The sequence below is a fragment of the Mesoplodon densirostris genome, chromosome 1 (genome assembly GCF_025265405.1).
Source record: "Mesoplodon densirostris isolate mMesDen1 chromosome 1, mMesDen1 primary haplotype, whole genome shotgun sequence".
Taxonomy (NCBI): domain Eukaryota; kingdom Metazoa; phylum Chordata; class Mammalia; order Artiodactyla; family Ziphiidae; genus Mesoplodon; species Mesoplodon densirostris.
The window spans coordinates 215,575,695-215,601,609 of NC_082661.1; the positions used below are offsets into that span (position 1 = coordinate 215,575,695).

Consider the following 25,915-nt stretch of genomic DNA (forward strand, 5'->3'; position numbering starts at 1 on the left):
AGGGAATGACTTACATGCTTTTTAGGTAAAGAAGTAAAAAGCTTTAATTTAAAACATCAAGAATCATTCATTCATATTATTAAATAGCAAGTTCATATTTGGTGAGAAGTTACAAATCATATAGAATCATTTAATATTCTCTTCATCTTAGAGGCACTCATTGTTTGGCTTTTGTTCCACAATATTTTGTTTCCATGTGGACTGATACTTCCTAATTTACGTTCCCATGAATTATGTCAGTGTAAGATGGAGAAGTGTACTTAGCTTCTTCTGGATGTACCATTTAACAAGAGAGTAAATAATATGCAATTGATTTCCTTATTGGAAGTACTTCAACCTATTTCCTTGCTTTTTCTCCACCTAGTCTTCTCTCCATTTGTCATATGCTGCAAAGAGTACTAGGTTTATAGTCAAAAGACATCAGTTCAAGTTCCACCTTTTCTACTTAATAGGTCATTGAACTTATGGAAGCCAGGGAGCTATTCTGAACCTCAATTTTTCTGTCTGTAAAAGAGGAATAATAAAACTGGCCCCACAGGGTTATTATGAGTGTAAACAGCTTAAACTATATGGAAGCAGTTAGTAAAGTGCAGAGTGTTTCTAGATATAAGATGTTATTATGTCTGAGTACACATCTTACAATGATGTGTAAATTAACTAAAGAAAAGAATAAAATGAGCATGAGTGATCATGAAGGCATAATTAATCATGGTCATCCATCTTCAGATTTTTGTGAGAAATTATTTAAAGGACCCTAAGGCAGACAAGTAAAACATAACCTACAGAATCATGATTTTTAGTCCACTCACTGTTACTTTAATTTGAAACTCTGCTACTGAGAACAACAGCAACTCTCCTCCTGGTGAAGATGGTGCTTCCTAGAGAAAACATAACACAAATACCTGATACAAAAGAACATTCAAATAACAAACTGTACAAATTTCTAAAAGTCTGGTACGTCAATTACATTGTCTCATAGGAATCATGTTTGGTTTCAGGCTAGCTCTAAATAGACTCTATATGTTAATATATAACTAGGAAATACACTAAGAACAGTCTTGAAATGTCATTTTGCTTAGTATTTTGCTAAGGACATTGTCCACGTTTTTGCTACTTGGAGACCTTCAGCATTTTGAACCCCTACAGAGCCTTAAGCTTTCCTGAGTCTCAGCCTTTGAGTCTCCTGAACCTAGAGGCAAGTTTAGGGGCAGGGAGAGTGAGCTTGATAAGAGGCTCTCCTGGCAGGCACTCACATGAAGGATATGGGAAGGGAGTTGATGGCCTTCTCTTATAGCTCCCACAGCAGTGTCTGAAGAGGGCTCCTTTCAAGTGTTAATAAATACTAAAGTTTGGTTCAAAGCTCCAGGCAAAAATGACAGATCTGGCAGAGGACATTTCCCATGGATACTGTCTTAAATAAACTAAGCTAAAATTCTCAGTAAAATCCGTAAGTGCCATGTAATAACTACCACATTGGAAGTACACAGTATAACACTTTGGTCAAGAACACTGTCCCTGGAGGAGTTCCACTTCTCAGGTGGCAGGATAAGAAGTTCCATGGACCCCCTCCCTAGCAAAATAAGCAACAGGGCAAAAACTAACTAACTAAATAAGTAAGTAAATAAATATAAACCATTTAAAGTCTCTGGAAATTTCCTAAGGGCATACTGAAAATGAAGTAACACTTAATCAAGAAAATCTACTAAAACTCAGTAAAAACAACAGGAGTCTATAGTGTCTCAGCCTCATCTTGCTCCTTCCCCTTCCACCTCCCTTTCTGCCTTACTCAGCTTGATGGAGGCTCCACTTCAAGTAGGTTTGTCCAAGAAGACAGGGCTTATTCTCCCTTAAAAGTTTCCAATTAAGGGTTATCTCACCTGGAGGCTGCTAGGATTTTTCATACCATCCAAATGAAATTTGAAAAGGCTAAATTCCTGGTGAGTGTGACCAAGAGTTTTTGGGCTCCCTTTCTTCACCCAGCTCTGACCCATAGGATGCAGTCTCAACCCCAGGTGTGGCAGACCTAGAATACTGGGGCCTTGATTGCCATCACTCCAGCTTGCTCCAAGGGCAGGGGTTCCATGCCAACTGAGGTAAATGGAGAAGACCAGCGGCTGCCACCCAACTCAGTACCCAGGGTTGTAGCACAAAGACTTTGTCCAAGGGAGAGGCAGTCCACAAGAAAAGAGAGCCCTTAAACATTCTCCAGTTATTTGAAACAGAGCATGGGGAAGTTCAAGTCTATGGCTCCTCTTAATTAAAAGCAACAAGCTAAATCATAAGCCAGATAGCTCACCAGAGAAAACCAGAAAAAGAGATAGCTAAGGATATCCTTCCTGAGGTCAGAATAAATTTTAAAGATTAACCCCAAAAATGACCCCTACCAAAATTTATTTTCTTCAAACTACTGAACAAACCCAGGGAATTTTTGAAAACAGTAAAGCAATCAATCAGTAGTTAGTGGAGCTTATGGCTTAATGATCATAATGAATATGACACACATGAATATGGACACAAACATCCTCAACAAAATGCTAGAAAACTGAATCTGGCAATATATGAAAAGGACTATACACCCTAAACAAGTAAAGTTTATCCCAGGAATACAAGATTGGCTCCACTTATGAAAATCAATCTCATATACCATATTAATAAATAAAGGAATAAACGCACATGATCATCTCAACAGATGTAAGAAAAGCAGTTAATAAAATCCAACACCCCTTCATGATAAAAAAAACAGTCAACAGTCTTGTGATAGAAGGGAAGGAATTTTCTAAACTTGATTAAGAGCATCTGTAAACCCACAGCTAACGTCATATTAATGGTGAAATACTGAAAAACCCTCTAAACCCCTAAGGTCAGTAACAAGACAAAGACATCAGTTCTGGCTATTTCTGTTCAACATTGTGCTGGAGGTTCTAGCCAGTCCAGTTAGGCAAGAAAATTAAGTAAAAGGAATGAGATTAGAAAGGAAGAAGTAAAACTATCTCTATTTACAGATCACATGGTCTTGCATTTAAAAAACCCTAAAGAGTACACACACACGAGACTAGAGTTAATAAATGAGTTCAACTGCTTTGCAGCATACAAGATCAATTTATAAAAATCAATTGTATTTTTGCACACTAGCAATGAAAATTCCAAAAAAGAAATTAATAAACATTTTCATTTAAATATATCAAAGGGAATAAAATAATTAAAAATAAACTTAACAGAACAACTTCAATATTTGTACACTGAATGCTACAAACATTGTTGAAAGAAATTTAAAAGTCCTAAATATATGGAGAGATAGCCTATAGTCATGGATTGGAAGACTCAGTATTGTAAAGATGGCAATATTCTCCAAACAGAACTACAGATTCAATGAAACCTCTATCAGAATTGTAGCTGACTTTTTTGTTTTGCCATAAATGACCAGCAGAACCTAAAATTCACATGGAACTGCAAGAAAATCAGAATAGGCAGAAAAAAAACAAAAAGAAAAAGAAACAACAAATCCCCAAAATCTTGAAAAAGAATAGTAGGAAGACTCACACTTCTCAGTTTCAAAACTTACCTAAAAGCTATGGTAATCATACTGGTTCAAGAACAGACGTTTAGATCAGTAGAATAGAATTGAGAGTCCAAAATTAACCCATATATCTATGGTTAATTGATTTTTAACATGTGTCAAGATCATTCAATCGGGGAAAAAATAGTCTTTTCAACCCGATACCCACATGCAAAAGAATGAATCTAGACCCTTACCTCAAATCATGTACAAAAATTCATTCAAAATGTATCCTAGACTTAAATGTACAAGCTAAAACTATAAAACTCTTAGATTAAAACATTAGACGTTAATCTTTGTGACTTTATTTTGGCAATGGATTCTTAGATATAACACTCAAAGCACAAACAACCAAAAAAAAAACAATAGATGAATTAGATTTCATTAACATTAAAAATGTCTGTGTCTCAAAGGACAGAATCCCCCCCCAAAAAATGAAAAGACAACCCACAACATGGGATAAAATAGTTGCAGATCATGTGTCTGATGAGGGACTTGTATTTAGTACATATAAAAATAAAGTTATAATAACGACTCAATGTGAAAAAAAATAAACCAATTAAAAATAGGCAAAGGGGGCTTCCCTGGTGGCGCAGTGGTTAAGAGTCTGCCTGCCGATGCAGGGGACACGGGTTTGTGCCCCGGTCCAGGAAGATCCCACATGCCATGGAGCAGCTGGGCCTGTGAGCCATGGCCACTGAGGCTGTGCGTCCGGAGCCTGTGCTCCGCAACGGGAGAGGCCACAACGGTGAGAGGCCCGTGTACCAAAAAAAAAAAAAAAAATAGGCAAAGGATCTGGACAGTTTTTTATAGAAGGTATATAAATGGTCAATAAGCATATGAAAAGATTCTCAATACCATTTGCCATCATGGAAATGCAAATCAAAATCACAATGAGCTACCAGTTTACACCCACTAGGATGGCTATAAATCAAAAGGACAGATAATAACAAGTGTTGGCACAGTTGTGGAGAAACTGGAACTTTTGTATGTTTCTGGTGGGAATGTGAAATAGTGCAACTGCTTTGGAAAACAGTCTGGCAGTTTCTCAAATGGTTAAACACAAACTTACTGTGCAACTCAGAAATTCTACTCTAGGTATGTTCCCAGGAGAAATGAAAATGTATGTCCACACAAAAACCTGCACACAAATGTTCATAGCAGCTTTATTGATAATAGCAAAAAATAGAAACAACTCAAATGTATATCAACTGATGATTGGAAGAAGAGTGGTATACCTATAAAATGGAATATTATTTGTCAATAAAATGAAATGAAGCACTGATAACATGGTACATTGAGGACCTTGAAAATATGCTAATTAAAAGAAGCTAGTCACAATAGATCACATATTATATGACTCCATTTATATGAAATGTCAGGGATAGGCAAGTGTATAGGGACAGAAAGTAGATTAGTGGCTGCCTAAGGCTGGGAGAGATTAGGGGCTTGAGGGGCACTGGATTTCTTTAGGGGTAATAATGTTCTAAAACTGATTACAATGATAAAAGCACATGTCTGTGAATGTACTAAAGCCACTGAATTGTACACTTTGAATGGGTGAATTATATGGTATGTGAATTATATCTCAATGAAGATACTAAAAAAAAAACCAACAAGTCTGGAACGAGATTATATTTCAATCTCCAGGTCTCCTATCTGTGAATTTAGGCCAAGTATTTAAACTTTTTATGATTCTGTTTCTTCATCTTTAAAATGGAGATAACAACATTACCTATGTCATAGAGCTGCTATGAAAATTAAAGGAACTAATACATGCAGAGAAGGAAGGACTTCTAACAGAGCCTGGCACATAGGAAGTGCTGTATGTAGGTGTTAGTTCTTATGCACAGAGCGTTAAAGGAGAACATAAAAGAAGCATCTATCACATGTGGAGGGCAGTGGGAAAGGCTTAAAGGGTGACACAAATTAGTTTTGAAACATAGGCAGGGATTATCAAGGCATAGATAAAAGGGAAGGAATATCCAACAATGTAAAGAGTATCCACAAAAGTATGCAGACCTCAAGAATTTAAAGTATCCTATAAGTAAACTGGAGTATCACCTGAAGCAAATGAAATTGAAATGCAGCCTGTGTTGTAGGTATTCTTTTTAAAGAGCTCCTTCAGAGACAATTTAATTAGAAATTTTCTGTGAGAGTAAGGTTAGCATTACATAATTTAGATAACATGCATCAAGTTAAAAACACCATCGTTGAGACCCTGATCTAGACTGAAGATTAGGTAAAATGGTTCTCATCTTTATTATTGAAACAGTATAATCTGTACACAGAGCTCTGTATGGTATACATATTTTGTTGTCTGTTCTGCTGCTGGTACCCACCTTATGTGAGAGAAAAGGGGAAAATGTGATTTTTATAAACAGACACTTGAGGAAGACTAGCCTATGCAAACAATGTAATTCATAGCAACACTGGCATATGTGTTCATTTCAATGCTGAGTGAATAAAATCATTATGAGAATTGATGCATGACAATAGCTTGACAATTTCTTATTCTTTCTCATCACACCAATTCTTAAGATGATAGCTGTCATGCAGACATGTGAATATCGCTATTGGACTGAGCTAACCGTGCATGACCCAACTTTTTTTCCTTTTGGAAGATGAAACCTGAATTCTTAGACTAAACAGTGAGTAAATGTTTCAGAGATGTGTTACATAATTTACTTCTGAAAAGTAGAGTTACTACTTGTCTCTAGAAGTTTAGAAAGATATTGACATAGTCATTTGCAAATTCCAAGATGTAGAAACAGTAGGTCTATGTTGACTTCCATAACCTCTGCAATATTCTAGCCAATATCATATAGCACTGCACTGGAAAGAAATCCAAATGTTAAGGTGACCTTGAAGTTTTAAGTTACTTTTTGCTAATGCAGTAGTTTGGGCATAGTTAACAAAACCAGTTCTATATATAATTCCTCAGAAATAAATATAAGTATAAACATGAAAACTAGAGAAATGCTTCTGATACAGATTTTACTTTTTAGAGTTACAAAGGAATATATATTTTTATATATATATATATTTTTTTAATTTTTATTTATTTATTTTTGGCTGTGTTGGGTCTTCGTTTCTGTGCGAGGGCTTTCTCTAGTTGCGGCAAGTGGGGGCCACTCCTCATCGCGGTGCTCGGGCCTCTCATTATCGCGGCCTCTCTTGTTGCGGAGCACAGGCTCCAGACGCGCAGGCTCAGTAATTGTGGCTCACGGGCCCAGCCGCTCCACGGCATGTGGGATCCTCCCAGACCAGGGCTCGAACCCATGTCCCCTGCATTGGCAGGTAGATTCTCAACCACTGCACCACCAGGGAAGCCCACAAAGGAATATATTAATGAATTAAGAGCCATTAAATCTTACAGATAATGTTACCAGCCACCATTTAGGACACACTTATTATTCTTGGTGTTTTAATCTTCATGGAGCCCTCAAGATTATTATTTGTGTTTTGTTGATATGGCTGAGACTTAGAGCTAGTTAAATAACTTTGAGTTACAGTTGTGACAAAAATAAGCATTGAATCCTTGTTTGTCTGGCTCCCCAGAAGCCATGATGGTGACAAGAACAGGACTAAATTCCTGTTGCCAATAACTAGAAAATTGAGCAAAGTATGGAAAAAACTTTCAGACATTGGTCAATATGTAAATAAGGACTTTGATTCCTAAAGGTTGGAAACAACGAAATGATTCCAACAATCACCCCAGATCTTTGGCTGATGGCAATTTCCAGATTGGAGGCCCAGGCATATAGATCCAAAACAGATTGTCAGCTTTCCTGAGTTGAGAAATTAGAGATCAAAGTTTGTGAACGCTGAGGAGGTTGGTATTTGGGGGGACATGTTTGAAAAGAGAGAGCTATCTGAGGAGAATACTTGCAGGAAGGGAGTCAAAATGACATAGGGGTCATTTTGAGTCTTGGCTGAGCACTAGGTCATCCATCCATCCAGAGAAACTGTACAGTGCTGGGGAAAGAATGACAAAAAGCATATCAATTCCCTTTTTTTTTTTTTTTTTTACAAACTAAAGATATAAACCTTTATTTCACAACTTTGTCATAATTTATTTCTAATGAGACATACTGGGGACATAGGTTTAAAATAACAGAGACTTTTGAGAAAGGTTTCATTTTGGGGGGATCTTATTGTACCAAGACTTTAAAAGGATATATGAAAAGCATGTATTTACCTTTGAATTATGTAGTAATTAACATTTAGGTGAGCAAACATATAAAGGAGGATACTCCCACACATCTTGCTATATCAGTGTTTCTTATGTTGCCTTGACCTCTTAAAAGGTTCAGCTTTCCATTAGGAAGATGCATATTCATTTGCCACTTCTAAACTCCAGTAGCATGTTGATTCTGTTGATGTTTACAGCTGACATAAATTAGCATTGAGTAAACAGATGCAAAAAAAAAAAGTCACAGAAAGTTGTCCTTGTTTATATCTTTAGAAATTGTCCTAATCAGGAGGGAAAACCAATGTTTTTAATTAAAATGTAACAATTAGATTTCATTTTACAAAGGAAATAAATTTTGAGAAAACCTTGTATGCTTTCTCAGTCCCTCTCAAAGAGCTAAGGAGTCAGATGGCAGCCTTACCAGTGAGAAAACCAGGCCTCAAGTGGCATTTGGATTCTTTCAAAGGCACAGTAACAAGTTTGACCAATAGGGGATCATTCATCAAGTCACTATCCATTGCATTAAATGGGACTCTAGTGTGGTCTGAAATGAGAAAAGATACCTCTGAAAAGCACCCAACATGGGAATAGCTTACTCATCTGTCAGCTTCCAGAACACAAACAGCTATTAAAAGTCAGCTCCCTCTGGGGAGGTAGGAAACAGTCAAGGAGAGAACCACCATACTGATGGAGGCCCCAGAAATGGAAAAGTTGGTCAAGGAAAGGAAGGCAAATGCATACCCTTTCAGAATACACCCCTTGGGTTTTTTAATGATCAGTCAAAATACAAAGAGGTTTGGATTTTAAGGTATCTTTTCACAGCATATCCACGTAAACTGTGTATTAATTATTTTAACCTGGAAACAAAAAGGCCATAATGCTGAAAAGTGGATTTGTGATTCTTGCATGTTTTAAAACTTTGAGCAAAGAATTTCAGGTTCTCTATATGATGGAAGTTAGCATGAGAAAATGAACCTTACATTTTTTAGGGTTTTTTTTGGTAGGTTTGAAGGTGGGGGTTTTTGGTTTTTTTTTTCCTTTTCTCCTTTTTATTTCCAACCATTGCTAGTGGTGGCATGAAACAGGAAAATGAAATGTTTGGACTAATTTTTTTTCCCATTGATTCTTATGTAGAATAATGTACTCTGCAGTTCAGTTAAAAATAACAAGCTGCTGTGTTGCTCTGAGCCAAATGTAATCTCCAAGACCATGGTCAATAAAACACCCAAGAAAATGAAGTATTGAGGCTGAATAGTCTGAAGTCTACTGGGGAATAAAGAAGCAACTGATTAGCATTTGAAAGCAAGGTCTTTTAATTTTTTAAAAGTCAAGGAGAATAAGAAAGTGATCACTTATCAAGAACAAAGAGTTTGAAAAATATCTCACCTTTTTTTTATGAGTCCTTTCAAAATTTTAAGAATGACCTTTGGTCATCAGCCCCAGGAACTAAGATGCTTTTCTGTACACGTAATGTTACGTTCAGGAATACTCCTAGAGTACCTGCTGAGGAATGTAAGGATAAATGGACCAATGCTCAATGTTTTTTCACTCTAAGTGACGTTTGCTCCATCCAATGAAGGATGTCATGAGAGTAAGTGTTACGGCTGGTTTTATGCTAAACATTTAATCTATTATGCAATAAAATATAGTGATGGGGAAAAGTTTCATATATCTTTACATTTTTCAGTAAATTATGGGAACCTCCCTCTGATTCCTTAATATGTGTCCCCATAATTAATTCAGTACTGTGGTCCATATCTAAAATCCTGATAAGAGCTAGCACAGAAGTTTTTATTTATTTTTATTTTTATTTATTTATTTATTTATTTATTTTGCGGTACGCAAGCCTCTCACTGTTGTGGCCTCTCCCGCTGCGGAGCACAGGCTCCAGACACACAGGCTCAGCGGCCACGGCTCATGGGCCCAGCCGCTCCGTGGCATGTGGGATCTTCCCGGACCGGGTCATGAACCCGTGTCCCCTGCATCGGCAGGTGGACTCTCAACCACTGTGCCACCAGGGAAGCCCCAGAAGTTATTTTTAAATGCCTTTTATTAATTTGAATAACTTCTAGTAATCTTCTTTTATACACTTACTAATTTTTGAAACACAGAATATGGTCTTTGCAGCTTTAAGCTCAGACTTCTCTACATTCTGTAAATCCCCACAGATTTGTTTCTTGCTTTTAAATATCAGCACCTTTCCGCTTTCTGTGCTTCTGTTTCTGCCCTCTATGCAGGAGATCTTTTAAGTTTCCCACTGTGCTTCGTAATAAAATCAAAAGAAAAAAGCATATCCTTCAGAAAGCATTCAGCTCACTAGAAATAGAAAACCTGTCACCTTATTCTTAAAACCTCAGATCAGGCAGGTCAGTGGCAGAAATAGTGAGTGCAGTTTTGACAAAGGGTATGGAGTGGGGTTAGCAAAATTATTATGTACCTTGTTATCTCCAGATGTGTTTTTAAGGAAAAGACTGTCTTCATTCAGGAAATGAGCTTGGTACTGTTGGGTGGAAAACTTTTCCTCTGCCCTCTTAGGTTCATATGTTTAGGGGCCTGCAAATTAACTGGCAACACCTGTGAATTAACTGACAACAGGAGGAAAGTCAAGGTTTATTTACACGTGCACATGGAAGTCACTTAGTAATTTAGTCATGAGTAACTTGCTGAATATCCAGAGGTAAAGGTTTATATACCAGCTTAACAAGAGGAGCAGGGGTGGAGTTCAGGGCTTCAGAGGAAAAGTAGGAAGGGTCTGTTGTTGTTGGATTTTTTTGTGCACGCTAATGGGAACAAGTAGACTGTCTCCTTCCAGGAATTTGCAGGAAACTCCCTCCCTGGGAATAGGTTAAATGGCAGCTGCATCTTCAGGAGACTCTGCTTTATTCAGATAAGGGAAGTTCAGATAAGATTTTGTGTTTTTACTTTAACATAATCTTTATGCCAAAACTGTAATCCCATCAATACGCTGACTAAAGTTGAAGTGTGACTTGGAAGAAGAAGAAAGTATAAATAGTTCTACTTTAGAATAGAAAAGGAGATACAGAGTGGACAAAGAGACAGAAGAGATTGATTTTGATACTACCATGTGTTAAAAGACTATAGCCCAAGTTCTTTCTCTTTTATATACCATGTAGTTTCTGAACCTCCTACCCAACCCCAAACACACATACATACCCAAATGCTGATGAAGGCAGTCTAAATTAACTTCTAAGAATACAGGCTTTATCTTATCGAATTATAGTTTTCTTTGGTATATGCCCAGGAGTGGGATTGCTGGGTCATATGGTAGTTCTATTTTTAGTTTTTTAAGGAACCTCCATACTGTTCTCCATAGTGGTTGTACCAATTTACATTCCTGCCAACAGTGCAAGAGGGTTCCCTTTTCTCCACACCCTCTCCAGCATTTATTGTTTGTAGAATTTTTGATGATGGCCTTTCTGGCCAGAGTGAAGTGGTACCTCATTGTAGTATTGATTTTCATTTCTCTAATAATTAGCAATGTTGAGCACCCCCAAAGTTCATTGCAGCACTGTTCACAATAACCAAGACATGGAGGCAACCTAAATGTCCATGGACAGATGAATGGATAAAGAAGATGTGGTATATATGTACAATGGAGTATCACTCAGCCAATAAAAAGAATGAAATAATGCCATTTGCATCAGCATTGTTGGACCTAGAAATTATCATACCAAGTGATGTAAGCCAGACAGAGAAAGACAAATATATGATATAGCTTATATGTGGAATCTTTAAAAAAAAAAAAAGGTACAAATGAACTTATTTACAAAACAGAAAGAGATGCACAGACATAGAAAGCAAACTTATGGCTACTAAAGGGGAAATGGGGGGATGGATAAATTAGGAGTTTGGAATTAACACATACACACTACTATATATAAAATAGGTAACCAACAACAAGTACCTACTGTGTAGCACAGGGAACTAACTATACTCAATATCTTGTAATAACCTATAGTGGAAAAGAATCTAAAAAAGAATCACATTTTTATATATATAACTGAATCACTTTGCTGTATACCTGAAACTAACACAATATTGTAAATCAACTATACTTCAATAATTAAAAAGAAAAAGACTTTAGCATCAAACACTGGATTCAAATTTCAGTCTTTCTTACTAGTTTATAAGCTCAGTTATCTATTCTATCCCCAAATCTCAGGTCTCTCATTTGTGACACAGTGAGAACATTTGTGAAACAGTAGCAATACCAGAGTATTCCAAGAATTAAATGAGGTAATTAATGTAAAGTGATAAGGATGATGACAGGCAAAATGTAAGTAGTAGTAGTTGTTGTTGCTATTTTTTATCTGCTTCCTCCCTTAGCCTGTAAACATGCTTTGGATGAAAAACATTCTTTGACCCTGAATCCTCTTTATTCTACTAATTCTTTCTAATGCAAATGTCTTGGACTTCAGTTCTATCTTCACTTCATCATTTACTTTTATCCTCACACCACTAGCTTCTATTGTTTTCTATTTTGACTTCTCCAAAGAAACCGCTTTCCAAAAGGTCTTCATGATCTACTACCTGACAAATGAAATGGATGTTTCCAGGCCTTATCTCTCTGGACCTCTCACCTGCATTGAAATCTACAGCAGCTTGTTCCTTCTTGAAACTGTCCTTTCTTGCATCCTCCAACCATGTCTTCCCCTCATTTACTTCTGACCTCTATTCTTTCTGCCTCCTTCATTGGAGTCTCTTTTTCTAGAATTTCATCCCTAACTCTTTCTATACTTTACCTCTGAGTGATTTCATTTACTTTCCTGAAAATTATAAACAAAATTTTATTTCTAACCCTGACCTCTCCCTCATGCTTCAGACTCATTTATTCAACAAGTGTTGAAACAAGTGTTACATAGTCGATGACAAAAACTTAGAAAACATGGACAATGAACAAAATCATCCATATTTCTCCATCAAAAACTTACTAATATTTTAGTGTCTGTCACTTACTAGCTAAAAAAAACCTAGTTACTTTATCCATAAAAACAGAGATAATTATGATTCTAAACTCATAGGATAGCTAGGCATAAATATACAAAAAGCATCTGAAAGTGCCCACCACACAGTAAGTCCTATATGGATGTTTGCTGCTATTATTATTACTTTTTTTTCAAATTTTAAAAGTGCATACTCCTATGGACTGAATATTTGTGTCCCACCAAAATTTATATGTTAAAGCCTAATTTCCAATGCAATGGTATTTGAAGGTGGAGCCTTGGAGTTACAGTAAGTAGGTAATGAGAGTAGAGCCCTAATGAATCAGATTAGTGCCCTTACAGTATACACTAATACGTATAAAATGGGTAACTAAGGAGAACTGCTGTATAAAAAAATAAATAAAATAAAAGAGAAGAGACATGAGAAAGATGATATCTTTGCTCACTGCCATGTGAGACAAAGAAAGCAAGCTCTCATCAGACACTGGATCTGTCAGCACATTGATCTTGGACTTCCTAGCCTTCGTAACTGTGAGAAATAAATGTTTGTTCTTGAAGCCACCCAGTCTATGGTAACTTGTTATAGCAGCCTGAATTGACTGAGGAACTCATACTCATAAATAGTTTTGTATAATTTCTTCCCATTCAGCAAAATACATATGAATATTTTTAAAATTTATTTTTACAGTAAGTTCTTGTTGGTTATCTGTTTTTAAATATAGCAGTGTGTACATGTCAATCCCAAACTCCCAATCTATCCCTCCCCCCCCCATCCTTCCCCCTGGTAACCATAAGTTCATTCTCTAATTCTGTGTGTCTGTTTCTGTTTTGTAAATAAGTTCATTTGTATCATTTTTTTTACATTCTGCATATAAGTGATATCATATGATATTTGTCTCTCTCTGACTTACTTCATGTAGTAAGATAAAATATATAAAATACATGTGAATATTTTTAATATAAATAAATATTTTAATGTAAATAAATATCCTTTGTTATACAGCAGATGTGATCAATAGTTTTTTTCAGCTGCTTAATGAATTATGTTTACAGTTGCCTCAAACTTCCATTAATTTATTCAGGGTTGTATATAATTCCCAGAATGCCAACTGAAACTCAACATTTCCATGTCTCATTTCCTGAAATAATTTTGGAATGCAAATGAAAGTAATGTTTTTACAGTGATGCTTTGAATCTCTCTATAAGACAAACAAAAACAAACCAATCCCAAACTTTAAAATGTTCCTCTTAGTTTGTTAAAAAACCCTCCTGTGGCCCAATTCTGAGCAGATAACTATTTAACAAGGCATTAAGACACTGAAGTTGACAGCTGAATGTGCTGTATAATAGTCTATCATAGAGATTTTTTAGAAAGCAATCCCTAGTTGTCGGGCATTTAGTTTGTTTTCAAGTTCTCACTAGAGAATTTGCAATGAACGTTCTTTTAGATACATACCTGTGCTCATTTATGATTACCTCCTTAGTTGTAAAATTACCAAAAGAAATAACACAAAAATTTGGAAGTGTTTCCTTTCCTACTGTGAATTTGTTTGCTTAAAAGGTTGTCCCATATTTAACTCACATAAGTGGTATATAAGAAAGTTTGCTTCCTCATATGTTTGCTGATAAATATTAACATTCTTTTTCATCCTTGCCAATCCAATGAGCTATAAATAGCTCATCTTTTTAAAATTTGTATTTCCCAAAGGTATACTCAGAGAACAAAAATAAATAATTCACTCTTAATGTTTGGTATTGGACTTTGTCCTTTTAAAATTTAAGCATTAAAGATTATGATTTTAATGATTGTTATTTCTTCTGATAAATATCATTTCTCTTTTAACTGATTATGTGAGTCACAAATGTGCAGGAAAAAAAGAAAGTACACATTTTCCTTCTATTAAATTTGAATGTGTCTTAATTTTGTATTTTGTACGGTAGGTTTTTTCAAAATATTGTCTTTGATTCTGTATTGAATATTTGCCCTGAGGACTTTGGCCTACTGATTGAAAGTTTTAACCCCTCTAATAGAATTATGATGCATACCCCAAATAGAAAGAACATTCAGGGAGAATCTCAGAAGTCCATACTCTTCTCAAGACTGAGGCCTCCACTGAGGATTTCCAGAAGTATGGCATAGCATTCCATCACTTCTCACTAAGTACTGATAACCCCACATCTGTATGTCAGTGAATCCCATCAGTTCTACCTTCAAAAAATACCCAGGGCCTCCCTGGTGGCGCAGTGGTTGAGAGTCCGCCTGCCGATGCAGGGGACACGGGTTCGTGCCCCGATCCCGGAGGATCCCACATGCCGCGGAGCGGCTGGGCCCGCGAGCCATGGCCGCGGAGCCTGTGTGTCCGGAGCCTGTGCTCCGCAACGGGAGAGGCCACAGCAGTGAGAGGCCCGCGTACAGCAAAAAAAAAAAAAAAAAAAAAATACCCAGAATCCAATTACTTCTCATCAAATCCATTTTACTACGTAGCTCACTGGCTTATTGCAAAGGATTCCTAATTGCTCTCTAGCTTCTGTCCTTGCCCCTCTAGTCTCTTGTCAATAGCAACTATCAACTGTCTCGAAAACTGTTAGAACATAGCAGATCACAACCCCCTCTGCTCAGAGCCCATCAGGCTGCCCATCTTAGTTGAAGTAAGAGCTGAAGTCATCACAGAGGCTTAAAGATACTGTTTAAGCTCCACCAGACACATGCCCATTACCTCTCAGACATTGCCTATCTGACCCTAGCTCCCACAGTTCCCGCCACACTACTTTCCCTTCTGTCTCTCAGTCATGTCAGCAAGATTCCTGCCTGACACATCTGCACTTTCTCTTCAGTCTGAAGTGTTCTTTCTGCAGAGGCTCTTCCTAACTGAAGGTACAGCCCTTTCTCATATGCTCTTTGTTCTCCTTATTTGTTTAATTTCCCCCCCACAATTCTTATCATCATATGACATAACATATATATTACTTATTTTGTTTCTTGTCCATCACTCCCATTAGAATGTAGGTCTAGCAGGATAGAGATGTTTGTTTATTGTTGGCTTTGTTCACTATTGTATTCATAGCATGTGCCTGGCATTAACACTCGAATGACTGAATAAATATCTGAATTTCTGCTATTTTCCTGTAATAATATTATTTTGGATGGATATACCACTAGCCCTAAACATCCCAAGTTTAATTTTAAATGGCTTTTCATTGAATTCTGATATTTAATTAGCTTCAGTTTACATTTATTAAATGTTTTTATATGCTGACATAGACTGTCATATCATAAAGCTCTTCTGACATTTATTAACATTACTGTTCTTGACAACATTTTTACAGGAATATGACTGTATCAACCAGAGAGTTTGTAAACATCATCATCATTTTGAAGTCAAATTTTACCAAGTTCTTCAGTTAAATATTTTATAGACTTCTGACATTTGGTAGAGCTAGTCACTCCTCGCAGCTGTAACATGCTGTAGCTCAAAACACATTCCTGATAGTTTTCCTTGACATAACTGCATTTACAAAGTACTCTGCACTGGTAAACTTTTGACAATATTTATGGAATAGAGTTGACTCTTGCATGTGGCTGTGCCCTTGTAAGATTCACTTGGGTGTTAAATTTAGCAAAATAATGAAGACTTGGACCAAACACACAGAAAATATTATCCAGCACTCATATTCAGAAAGCAAACCAAAAGCCTAGTAGTTCTAAGTTTGTATGCGGTAAACCTGTGGTCTGTAAGAATCTTAGCCTCCTAAAAATGTATTTTCAAATGCATGCTAGGGAAAACCAATAAATGAGAACTAATGTACTTAGGATTGCTGTGACTGCCTGTTGTCCTTGATGACCTTGTACTCCCAGTTACAGCATCTTATTCAGATTCTCGCGAAAACAAAATGAACATCTTTTTTTTGTTTTGCCACCCTCCATTAAGTCACTAAAATGTAGCCATTTCATGATCATAAAGGAATGTACAAAAGCGAACGTTTTATTGTGAAAATGAACTTTCTCGCATACTAATAGCTTTAACTTTATGTTCAATTTAAAGTATTTTTTCACTTAAATAATTGCTTACAAAATAGGAATCAGAAATAATATGTAAGATATGGCTTTAGGAAGTTAGAATGACTAAATACTTTTGTTTACTTCTATCATTTATAATTTGAATCTTATTGTCTGATAAAAATATTTAAGCAAAGATTTTAAAAGGTAAGTTTAGTGCAACGTTTTCTAAGTCTTTGTTGCTCCATAAAATCCTTCTGCAGGAGCCCTTTTAAAAATGTTTTCATTGCATATCCCTGTGACGAGCTTTTCTTCTCTCTGTGCAACTCAGATATTTTTGCTTTTATAACACCTAGATTGTTTATTCCTCCCTTGATGTTCCTCATTTTTGTTTTCCTATCCTGGTGTTTTGATATCTTTTTAATAACAACCTCCATACCTTTTGCCTTTTTTAACTTGTAGTAGTTTCTAATATTCGTATATGGTCTATAAAAATAGCGAGGCTTTTCCAAGGACAATGATAGCCATTAATTCTGCATATATCGCAGTGGAATGTGTCATCCCCAAGCAAAATATAAGCTCACACTGTGCATGAAGACAGTTCTTGTTTGCTTCAGCCAGGAGCATAGTTTATGGGGAAAAAATTTTTAAACAGGTCACTAAGAAATATTCTCATTTTCTCATTAATGTCTTTGAGCCACATATGTGAGTAGAATCGTAAGGAATTTCCAGTGACTCATTCCTAGTTTTGGCCATCCTCGCATTCTGTGAAGTCACGCATATTGAAACCTCTAAACAGCCCTTAGTAAAGCCTTGACAGTAGATCTTGTTGCTTGCACCTATCAAAAATGTCAGATGCTTTTTCCAAACTCTATCACTAGCAAACAATATTGAATACTTATTAAATATGGGAATTAGCTACAAAATCTGCAAGTTGCCGTGTTGTAAATCAACTAAGCAATTAGCGTGAGATTTTTTTAAGTGACTGAATACAAATTCAGGATTATGAAGTTATTATCTAATAACCCAACAATTGATGTGAATAAATCCTTGATAATATGAAAATTATCAACCACTGAAACACTTTTCTATAAGCAGGTCTATGGATCCTCATGCTAATGCACTTAGAGTGATAAACTACAGCCATTCTGTGAAAGCTTCATTTATTCCAGTTGCTGAGGATTGTGTTTAGAGAATCTGTCATCCAAATGATCAGCAAATCAAAGTCTGCAATTTGTTTTCATTTAATAGGCAGACAGGTTTTCACCAGTTTAGATTCAGTCCTATTAATACTCTTTGAAACTAATTTCTGGGAAATGAATTTTAAAGGCAGGATTTTATAATTTCTCTTTTTCTTCCTCTGGTCCCTATAATAGAAGACAGAAAGCCACCTGTACACACTTTTAAAATATATGTTAAATAGGCACAGGCCATAATCTCCTGTCATCTGTATGGTTGCAAAGGACCCTTAGTCCTCCCTCTGCCACATCCATTCTACACTCTTCTCTCAAAATTACTTTCTGATTATGCTATTTCCCTTCCACAAAGCTCTAGTTCCCTGCCAAATAAGACAGTAACCTTAATATGGTTTCAACACCCTCCATTATCTACTCCCACTTAACAAACTTTTCTTTATTTTTGTTTATATTACAATATAACACCCATACAGAAAAAGTTTAAACCATTAATTCATTAAAAGTAAAGTAATATCCAAGTAACCACTGCCCAGAACAAAAACACCAGAATATCGTCATTACCGCAAGAGCCGTCTTTCCTTGTGTATCTTTCTGATCATACCCTCTCCAGCATCCCAGGGCCAACCACCCAGAGCTGATTACTTCCTTGATTTTCTTTATAGTGTCCCCACTATTGAACCCTTAAATACATAGTTATTTTACCTGTTTTTGAATGTTACTTAAATGGAACCAAACTGTTTTCTTGGAGTATTGCTTTTTTCACTCAACATGATTCTTGTAAACGTTCATTTGTGTTACTGTGTATCGCTCTGCTTTCTTCAATTTTAAGCTGTTTAATATTACATTACATCAATATACCACAATATATTTACTTTTCCATGTTGACAGACATTTGGATTTTTAGATTATTTCCAGATATGGTCTATTACAGACAATGCTGCTGTAAACGTTCTTGGGCATATATCTTGGTGCCCAAGATTCTCTAGTGTCCATGCCCAAGGAGTGAAATTGCTAGGCCATAGCTGTCCATATCTTCATACTAGATAAATGTGTATGTAACTCTCAAAACCAGGCAAAATTAACTGCATATAAGGATTTTCGATCTCTACTAGATATGTAAAATGTTTTTCAAAGTGGTTGTGCAAATTTAAACATCCAGCAAAGTTTATGATAGCCCCGATTTCCTCATATCCTGAACAGTATTTGTATTATCATACTACATTTCTTTCTGCTTCTCATCTCTTACCCCTTCTTTTTGGATTTTCTATTTGTTTATTCCTTTGTACCCTGGATATTAGTTCTGACCTATAACAGGTCACTAATTCTCTCTTCATCTGTTTCTAATCTGCTGATAAACTTAGTCAGATAGTTGTTAACTTTGGTCATTGTCTTTTCTAATTCTTACATTTCTGTTTAGTTCTTTTCAAATTCTACAATGATACTTCCTTTAGTTTCCAATTTTCTGCCAAAAAAGTTTTCCCCTTATTTCCTTAAAAATAGTAAACATAATTTTTATAATATGCATCTGAAAATTTTAGTAACTGAGTCCTTGAAAGATCTGTTTCTGTTACATATTACTTCTGCTGGTTCTATATATGAAATATAACTTCCTGTTACGTGGTGTCTTTGACTTTTGCTGTGGACATTGTATTCAACCAATTGTTTGAAGGGATAATGTAAGACCTAAAATGAAAATACTTACTTCCTAGAGGATTGTGGGTTTTTTATTTTTCCTTCCTGTCAGGAATCTGGAGTCTATCAGTCTCACACCACCTTCAACTGCATTAAAATATGAAACAAATTATGACATTTTAGATTTTAATCTATACATTGAAAATTTTGAGGTCCAAAAAGATAATATTGAAGTAAGTTGAGTTATGACGATGCCTCCTCTCTGTAACTTACTGTGTGACTTTGAGTTGAAACTTCTGTTTCTAGTTTTTCTTATCTGTTAAAATAGTACATGGCTTGTAACCCCCAAAATGGTGATTTTCCTTTTTTTACAGTATCCTTTCTATTTCTCTTATATTCTGTTTGTACCAGTTATGCTGCAGGTTGCTTGAGTTTTGCTTTATGTTTTTTGAGTACATAGATTTTCCAATACTAGGTTATGATTATTTTGAAAGTGGCGTCCATGACTTTTTACCGTATCTCTCACTATATTGAGTGTAGTAATTTGATGCAGTAACTGCTTAATGCATGTTAAATGGATAAGTCAATGAATGAATAAATTTTGGAAATAGTTGCATTGATAAAAGTGATTAAACCAAGCTCAGTATTGCCGTAGAGAAGGAACAAGTATCTTTTCTATTATAGGTCCCAGAGCTTCAGTCTAATTTCTGTTGCTATGTTTACCTGTCCAATATATTGGCTGATTGTCCTCATAAAACACAAGTGGTCTGAGGTAGGATTTATGCATAGTGATCCAAATGTGTAATAGAGCTTAAAAACAAAGCTTAAAAACATTGATCTAGAAGAGAAGTGATAAGATGTAATAAAAGTTTATTTAGGATGTACAATTTAAAAAGCATGTTCATCAATAATTCATCAACAGTCTTTAAAACAACCTTTAGTATAACCATTTTTATTCTGTAACTTTAATCATTTGTAGCTGATGTTGCTAGAAGCAGATTTTGACAACAAACTTCTGAAAGGGATCCATTTGCCTAGGGATTTACTTATAAAGTTGGAATTAAAAAGTCATTTCTAGGGGGAAATTCAGCATATTAAGCAAATATAACGTAGTCTAACATATTAAACAATTGTTCTAAAGATAATCAAAATGAAAAAGAATCACTATTTCATATGAAAGCATACATTTGGCTATTATTTTTGCCACACAGAGCAGTTAGCTCTGCATTATAATTAATTAGTCTTCTTAATTTTTTAAGTGTCACCTTAAAGAGTGGTTTTCCATATCCTGGTGATTAAATTGCTGCTGTACCTAAGAGACTTGTTAGATTTTAAAGACCATGGATAAATAAAGAATACATATGGTCCAAAATTATTGGTAGAGGAACCAGTTAAATAATAAGATTTTTCATGAAGCATCTTTCCATTGGTTTGTCAGTGGATAGATGTTCAAAATATAGAAATGAATGAAATGTGTGTAAGGAAATAATTACATGCTCTCTGTTGCCAGCATGTACAACATGATATAAACAATCAATGCCCAATTAATTCTAGAATTTCCTGATCTTATTTACATGCTTTCTGAATATGATCTTTATTTTGGAATTTCTTTAACACATTCTGAATCTAATAACTTCATGACTCACTTCAGAGTATTTGTGCAATGCATAGTCATTAGCTAGGTCTATGTTTTGTCCAGACAACCAAATGGACAGAAGCAAATTTTGCCATATTAGCGGGAAGTTTATATTTGGAATCAAGAAGATGTTCTGTATTTTATATATTGTATTAAAGGATTTGTTGAATTTTTACTTTTCACTCATTTGATATCATTGAGATTAAAGTCAGTATTGTTAGAAATTTTCATTCATTCTCAAAACCTCTCATCTATTGATCTATCAACCTGTCATTATTCATTAGCATCAAATACTGCTAAAACAGGAAAAAAAAATCAGGAGCTTAACAACAAGAAATTGAAATTTTAAATTTTTCTTATATTCTAGAACCCTAGAGAGTCAGTCAGTCTTCTATAGCATTTCAAGTGCCAAGGACATAGACTTCTTCTGTCTTATTTCTCTATTATGTGTGATCTAAGGTAGTTACCAGAGCTTCCAGCCAACACGTGTTCATAAGAAGAAACGACAGAAGAACAGTTGCACAAAGCACCCTGCCTACATCACATTTGTCAGAATTGGTCACATGGTCTCATGTTGCCTGAAGGGAGACTGTGGATTTTCTTTATTCTCAGTAGTGCTAAAATGAAAATAGATACATATAATTAAGGACAAAGAGGAGAACACTACTGGGAAACAAACAGCAGTCACATCCTTCATCTAACTATTTATTTACTGATTTATTTTACTATAAGATAAGATATAAATGGTTAAACAAGACCAACTTTTTAAAAAAAATAGTACCAGTAGTTTAGAAAACTAAGATTTTTTAAAAATTACAAATAACACAATAGTTATTGTGTTATTGTAACACAATATTGTAACACAATATTATTGTAACACAATATTGTAATAACTATTTGTAATAACTATCAACATAGTTATAGATGAGCATTTGATCTCCTGAGTATCCAAAGTGAAATGGGATAGCTAAATAATTATTTACATTTTCATTATTTTAAAAAAGGCATTACTGAAGCAAAATGAAGCTCTCTTGGCTCTGAACAATTTAAAACTTTATCTCATGAGAAAACTGAATGTTACGGTAGACAATATTCCTATAATAGATGCAGTGATTTTATAAGGCGCTTACTTAGTGTCTTTGAGTAAGAGCCAAAAGCAAAGTATTATTTTACCACTCAATAAAGGCTATTTTGTGAGTCCCTAAGGAAAAATGATCCAAGGATAAAATCCTTGGGTATTCTGGCTTAGACCCAGGATAGATTTTAACCTGCCCACAGGACTGGGTGTATATACATACTATGGATGGTTATCTGTAAATATTACTGTTGCTGAAAGATTCCTGAACAAGTTTAGGAAATTAAGAAATAGATTATCTGAGTTTCTGTAGTCTGCCAGCATGTGTCAAACCAATTTACCACTCTTAACACCAGGTGTTCTAAAAAGTGAAAGGGGACTATTTGTTAACTGTAAGAGGACAACAATGAAAAAAGATGAAAGAGGTGGAAATTGAAACCAATTTACTGAATTTACTAACTTACACAAATTACCCAAAAAGTAAGTGAATTTCTCATAACAGTAGTAAAGAAATTACTTTTGCAATGAAATGTGTGTTTATATCCCAGTTTCAGAATTACTTAGCAAATAACTCCCAGTAAATGTGATGTTATAAATTTTAGCTAAATTATGTGTTCTTAGAAGTTTTTGGTCTTTTCAAAAAATTCTATGTAGTTTATATCTGTTAAAATATTATTTTACATATTTTGACATAAATAAACAATAACTGCCTGAGGAGAGAAACAAATTCATGATCTCCTAAATATGATTTTATTATTGATGAATCTTAGGTTGGTCCCAAGACGGCAAGAAACATGAATTCATGGTTCCTGAAGTTTTATAATTACTTTCATCTAATTTTTGATATGGTAATAATAAAATGAGAGCTGATAAGTAACTGGGTGATTAAACATTGTTTGATAAAGTGATGCATTAATAACACATAAGTTATATTTCTAAGTTATTCTCTCACAGTGTAAAACCAATTTTTAGACTGTTTGTGAGCAAAACTCTTTGAAGAATTAATCTTTGCTTTAAGAGAGCAATATCGATTGACATCAAGGATTTCTCTTATTTCCATGTAGGAAGAACCTTTTGTAATGGTCTCTGAAAATGTCCTGGGTAAGCCAAAGAAATACCAAGGCTTCTCCATTGATGTTTTGGATGCCTTATCTAACTACCTGGGTTTTAACTATGAAATTTATGTTGCACCGGATCACAAGTATGGAAGCCCACAAGAAGATGGGACATGGAATGGCTTGGTGGGAGAACTAGTGTTTAAGGTAAGCATTTATTTGTTTGTTTGTTTGTTTATCACATATCTAAAGGTTGACTATAACCCTTGGAAGTTAATTTCATATAAAATAAGTGTAAGGCAAAGCATTAGGTGGTGGTGTTGAATCAAATCTCACCAATACTATTTCATGAACTTTGTGGAAAGAAAAACTGATGACAATATAAAGCTAAATTTTAAGATATTTCTTATAATAGAAAAGTATTTACTGCAGGTATTTACCTTTGCCAAAGTTATACTCCAGACATTTTGTCAGGATATGGTACATGATGAAGTCACAATGCCTTTTCCAAACACAGTTCATGTCCTTGTGTTCTTTAAAAATGTAATTTCAAAAAATAAACAAATAAGATCCTGATCACTTAGGAACTGATTATTTAGTTTTGGTATCTAAGTAAGGTAAATCTATTCTTACTTCTATTTTACTCATTGTTCTTGCAATTCTCAGAGAAGTATTTAAACTTCTCTATTACTTTATCTCCATTTCTGTCAGTCTTTGCTTCATTTTTTGGAAGCTCTATTATTAGGAGCATACACATTTTTAATCATCATGTCTTCCTGATGAGTTGTTGAATAGTCATGTTTAGGTCTATAATTTACTATTTGATTTCTGTGTATCTCATTTTTTCCCTCTGTTCCTTCTTTTCTTGCCTTCCTTTGGGTTAATTGAATTTTTTTAGTGTTTGATTTTATTTCCCTCTTAGCTTTTTAGCTGTATTTCTCTGTATTTTTGTTTGTCTATGGTTAGTCTAGCGATAGTAATGTGCATTCTTAACTTATCACATTCTATGTAGATTAATATCATACCACATCACATTAAAAAAAGTAATAAACATACAGCAATATAATTCCATTTATATGTACTATATCCTTTGTGTTATTATGGTCATGTATTTATATTTATGAACTCCAAAGTAAAATGTCATGGTTTTTGATTTAAACAATCAGTTGACTTTCAAAGGTATAAAGGGGTGGGGGGAAAGACAGTTTCTGATATTTAACTATTTATCTATTTTCTCTTTCTGTGTTTTTTTATTCCTTTCTACATATCTGAGCTTCTGGCTGGTATCATTTAGTTCAGCCTGAAGAACTTCCTTTACAATGTCTTGAAGTGCAGTCCTACAAGTGACATATACTCTCAACTTTAGTTTACCTTAAAATTTCTTGGTTTATCCTCAGTTTTAATAATATTATTAGCAAATAACAAACTCTGAGTTGACAAGTTTATTTTTCCTCGGTACTTTTTGTCTTAGTGTTTTCAAGTGACACTGCTGACTCTGATTTATGTTTGACAAGAGCACTGTGAGTCTCAGTCACTTATAATCAAAATATATTTTTCCTCATACTTTTTTATTATCTAAGAAGAAAATTATAGATGAAATATTATCATTCCTAAAATCAAGCCTGGTGATTTTAAAGCAAGAGCAACTTTTTATTTCAAAAATCAAAATAAAATTATCATTCAACAATTTTTCATACAATAATAAATGTTTTTATTATTATTTCACAGTATAATTGATACATAAGATTATATTAGTTTCAGGCATACAACATAATGATTTGATATACGTATATATTGCAAAATGATTGCCACAATAAGTCTAGTTAACATTCATTACCATACATAAAGTTTTTTTTTAATGTTCATGTCTTTAAATATGCCATTCTATTGCCTTTTGCCAAATATTGTTTCTGATGAGAAGTTAGCCATCATTTGTACTTTTGCTCCTTTTTTATAGTGTAGGGGTGGCCGTTTTTTAATTCTCTTTTCATTTTTGATGTTTTGATGTTTAGCTATGATTTTCTTTGTATTTATCTCTGTTAGGGGTTCACTGAGCTTCTGGGATATGTTTCACTAAGTTTAATAAATCTTGACAATTATTTATACAAATATTTTTTTCCACCCTCTTCTCTTTCTCCTCTGTACTTGAGGCTCAGAAAACATTCAAGTTAGACCTTTTTAATGTTGTCTCTAAGTCACTGAGGTCTTGTTTATTTCATCATAATATTTTACTCTCTGATCTTTAGATTGGATAATTTATCATGATCTGTTTTCAGGTTATTGATTCTTTCTTTGCCATCTCCAATTTCTGTTAAGTTCATTCAGTAACTTTTTTATTCTAGGTAGCTAGAATCATTCTTATGCATGTATTGTTTAGGAGTCAACCAAGGATTTGAGGGAAGTTTATACATAGATTTTTGGGCTTATTTCTCTGTGGCTCCCTCCTTTATGTGAGTCCTCTTTTGATTTCTGCACAGTCTGGCTGCCTCAAACACCATCCTCTGATGCATTAAGCTAATAAGACTCTGACTTTCTGCTTGAGCTCTAGCTACCCGTTGTTGCCTAACTGAGGTGGGTCCTCAGTGAATGAGCCATATAAAAGTAGATCT

At 34.9% G+C, this 25,915-nt stretch overlaps 1 protein-coding gene across 2 annotated transcripts in view; it reads left to right on the forward strand.

The window, feature by feature from the left end:
* The window catches only part of GRID2 (glutamate ionotropic receptor delta type subunit 2), a 1,351,788-nt gene that overhangs the window by 1,017,272 nt on the left and 308,601 nt on the right, over positions 1-25,915 (forward strand). For both annotated transcript variants that reach the window (XM_060094744.1, XM_060094753.1), the window contains one exon: positions 23,316-23,513. In XM_060094744.1, coding sequence (XP_059950727.1) covers positions 23,316-23,513 — 198 coding nt within the window. The remainder of the gene's footprint in view (positions 1-23,315; positions 23,514-25,915) is intronic.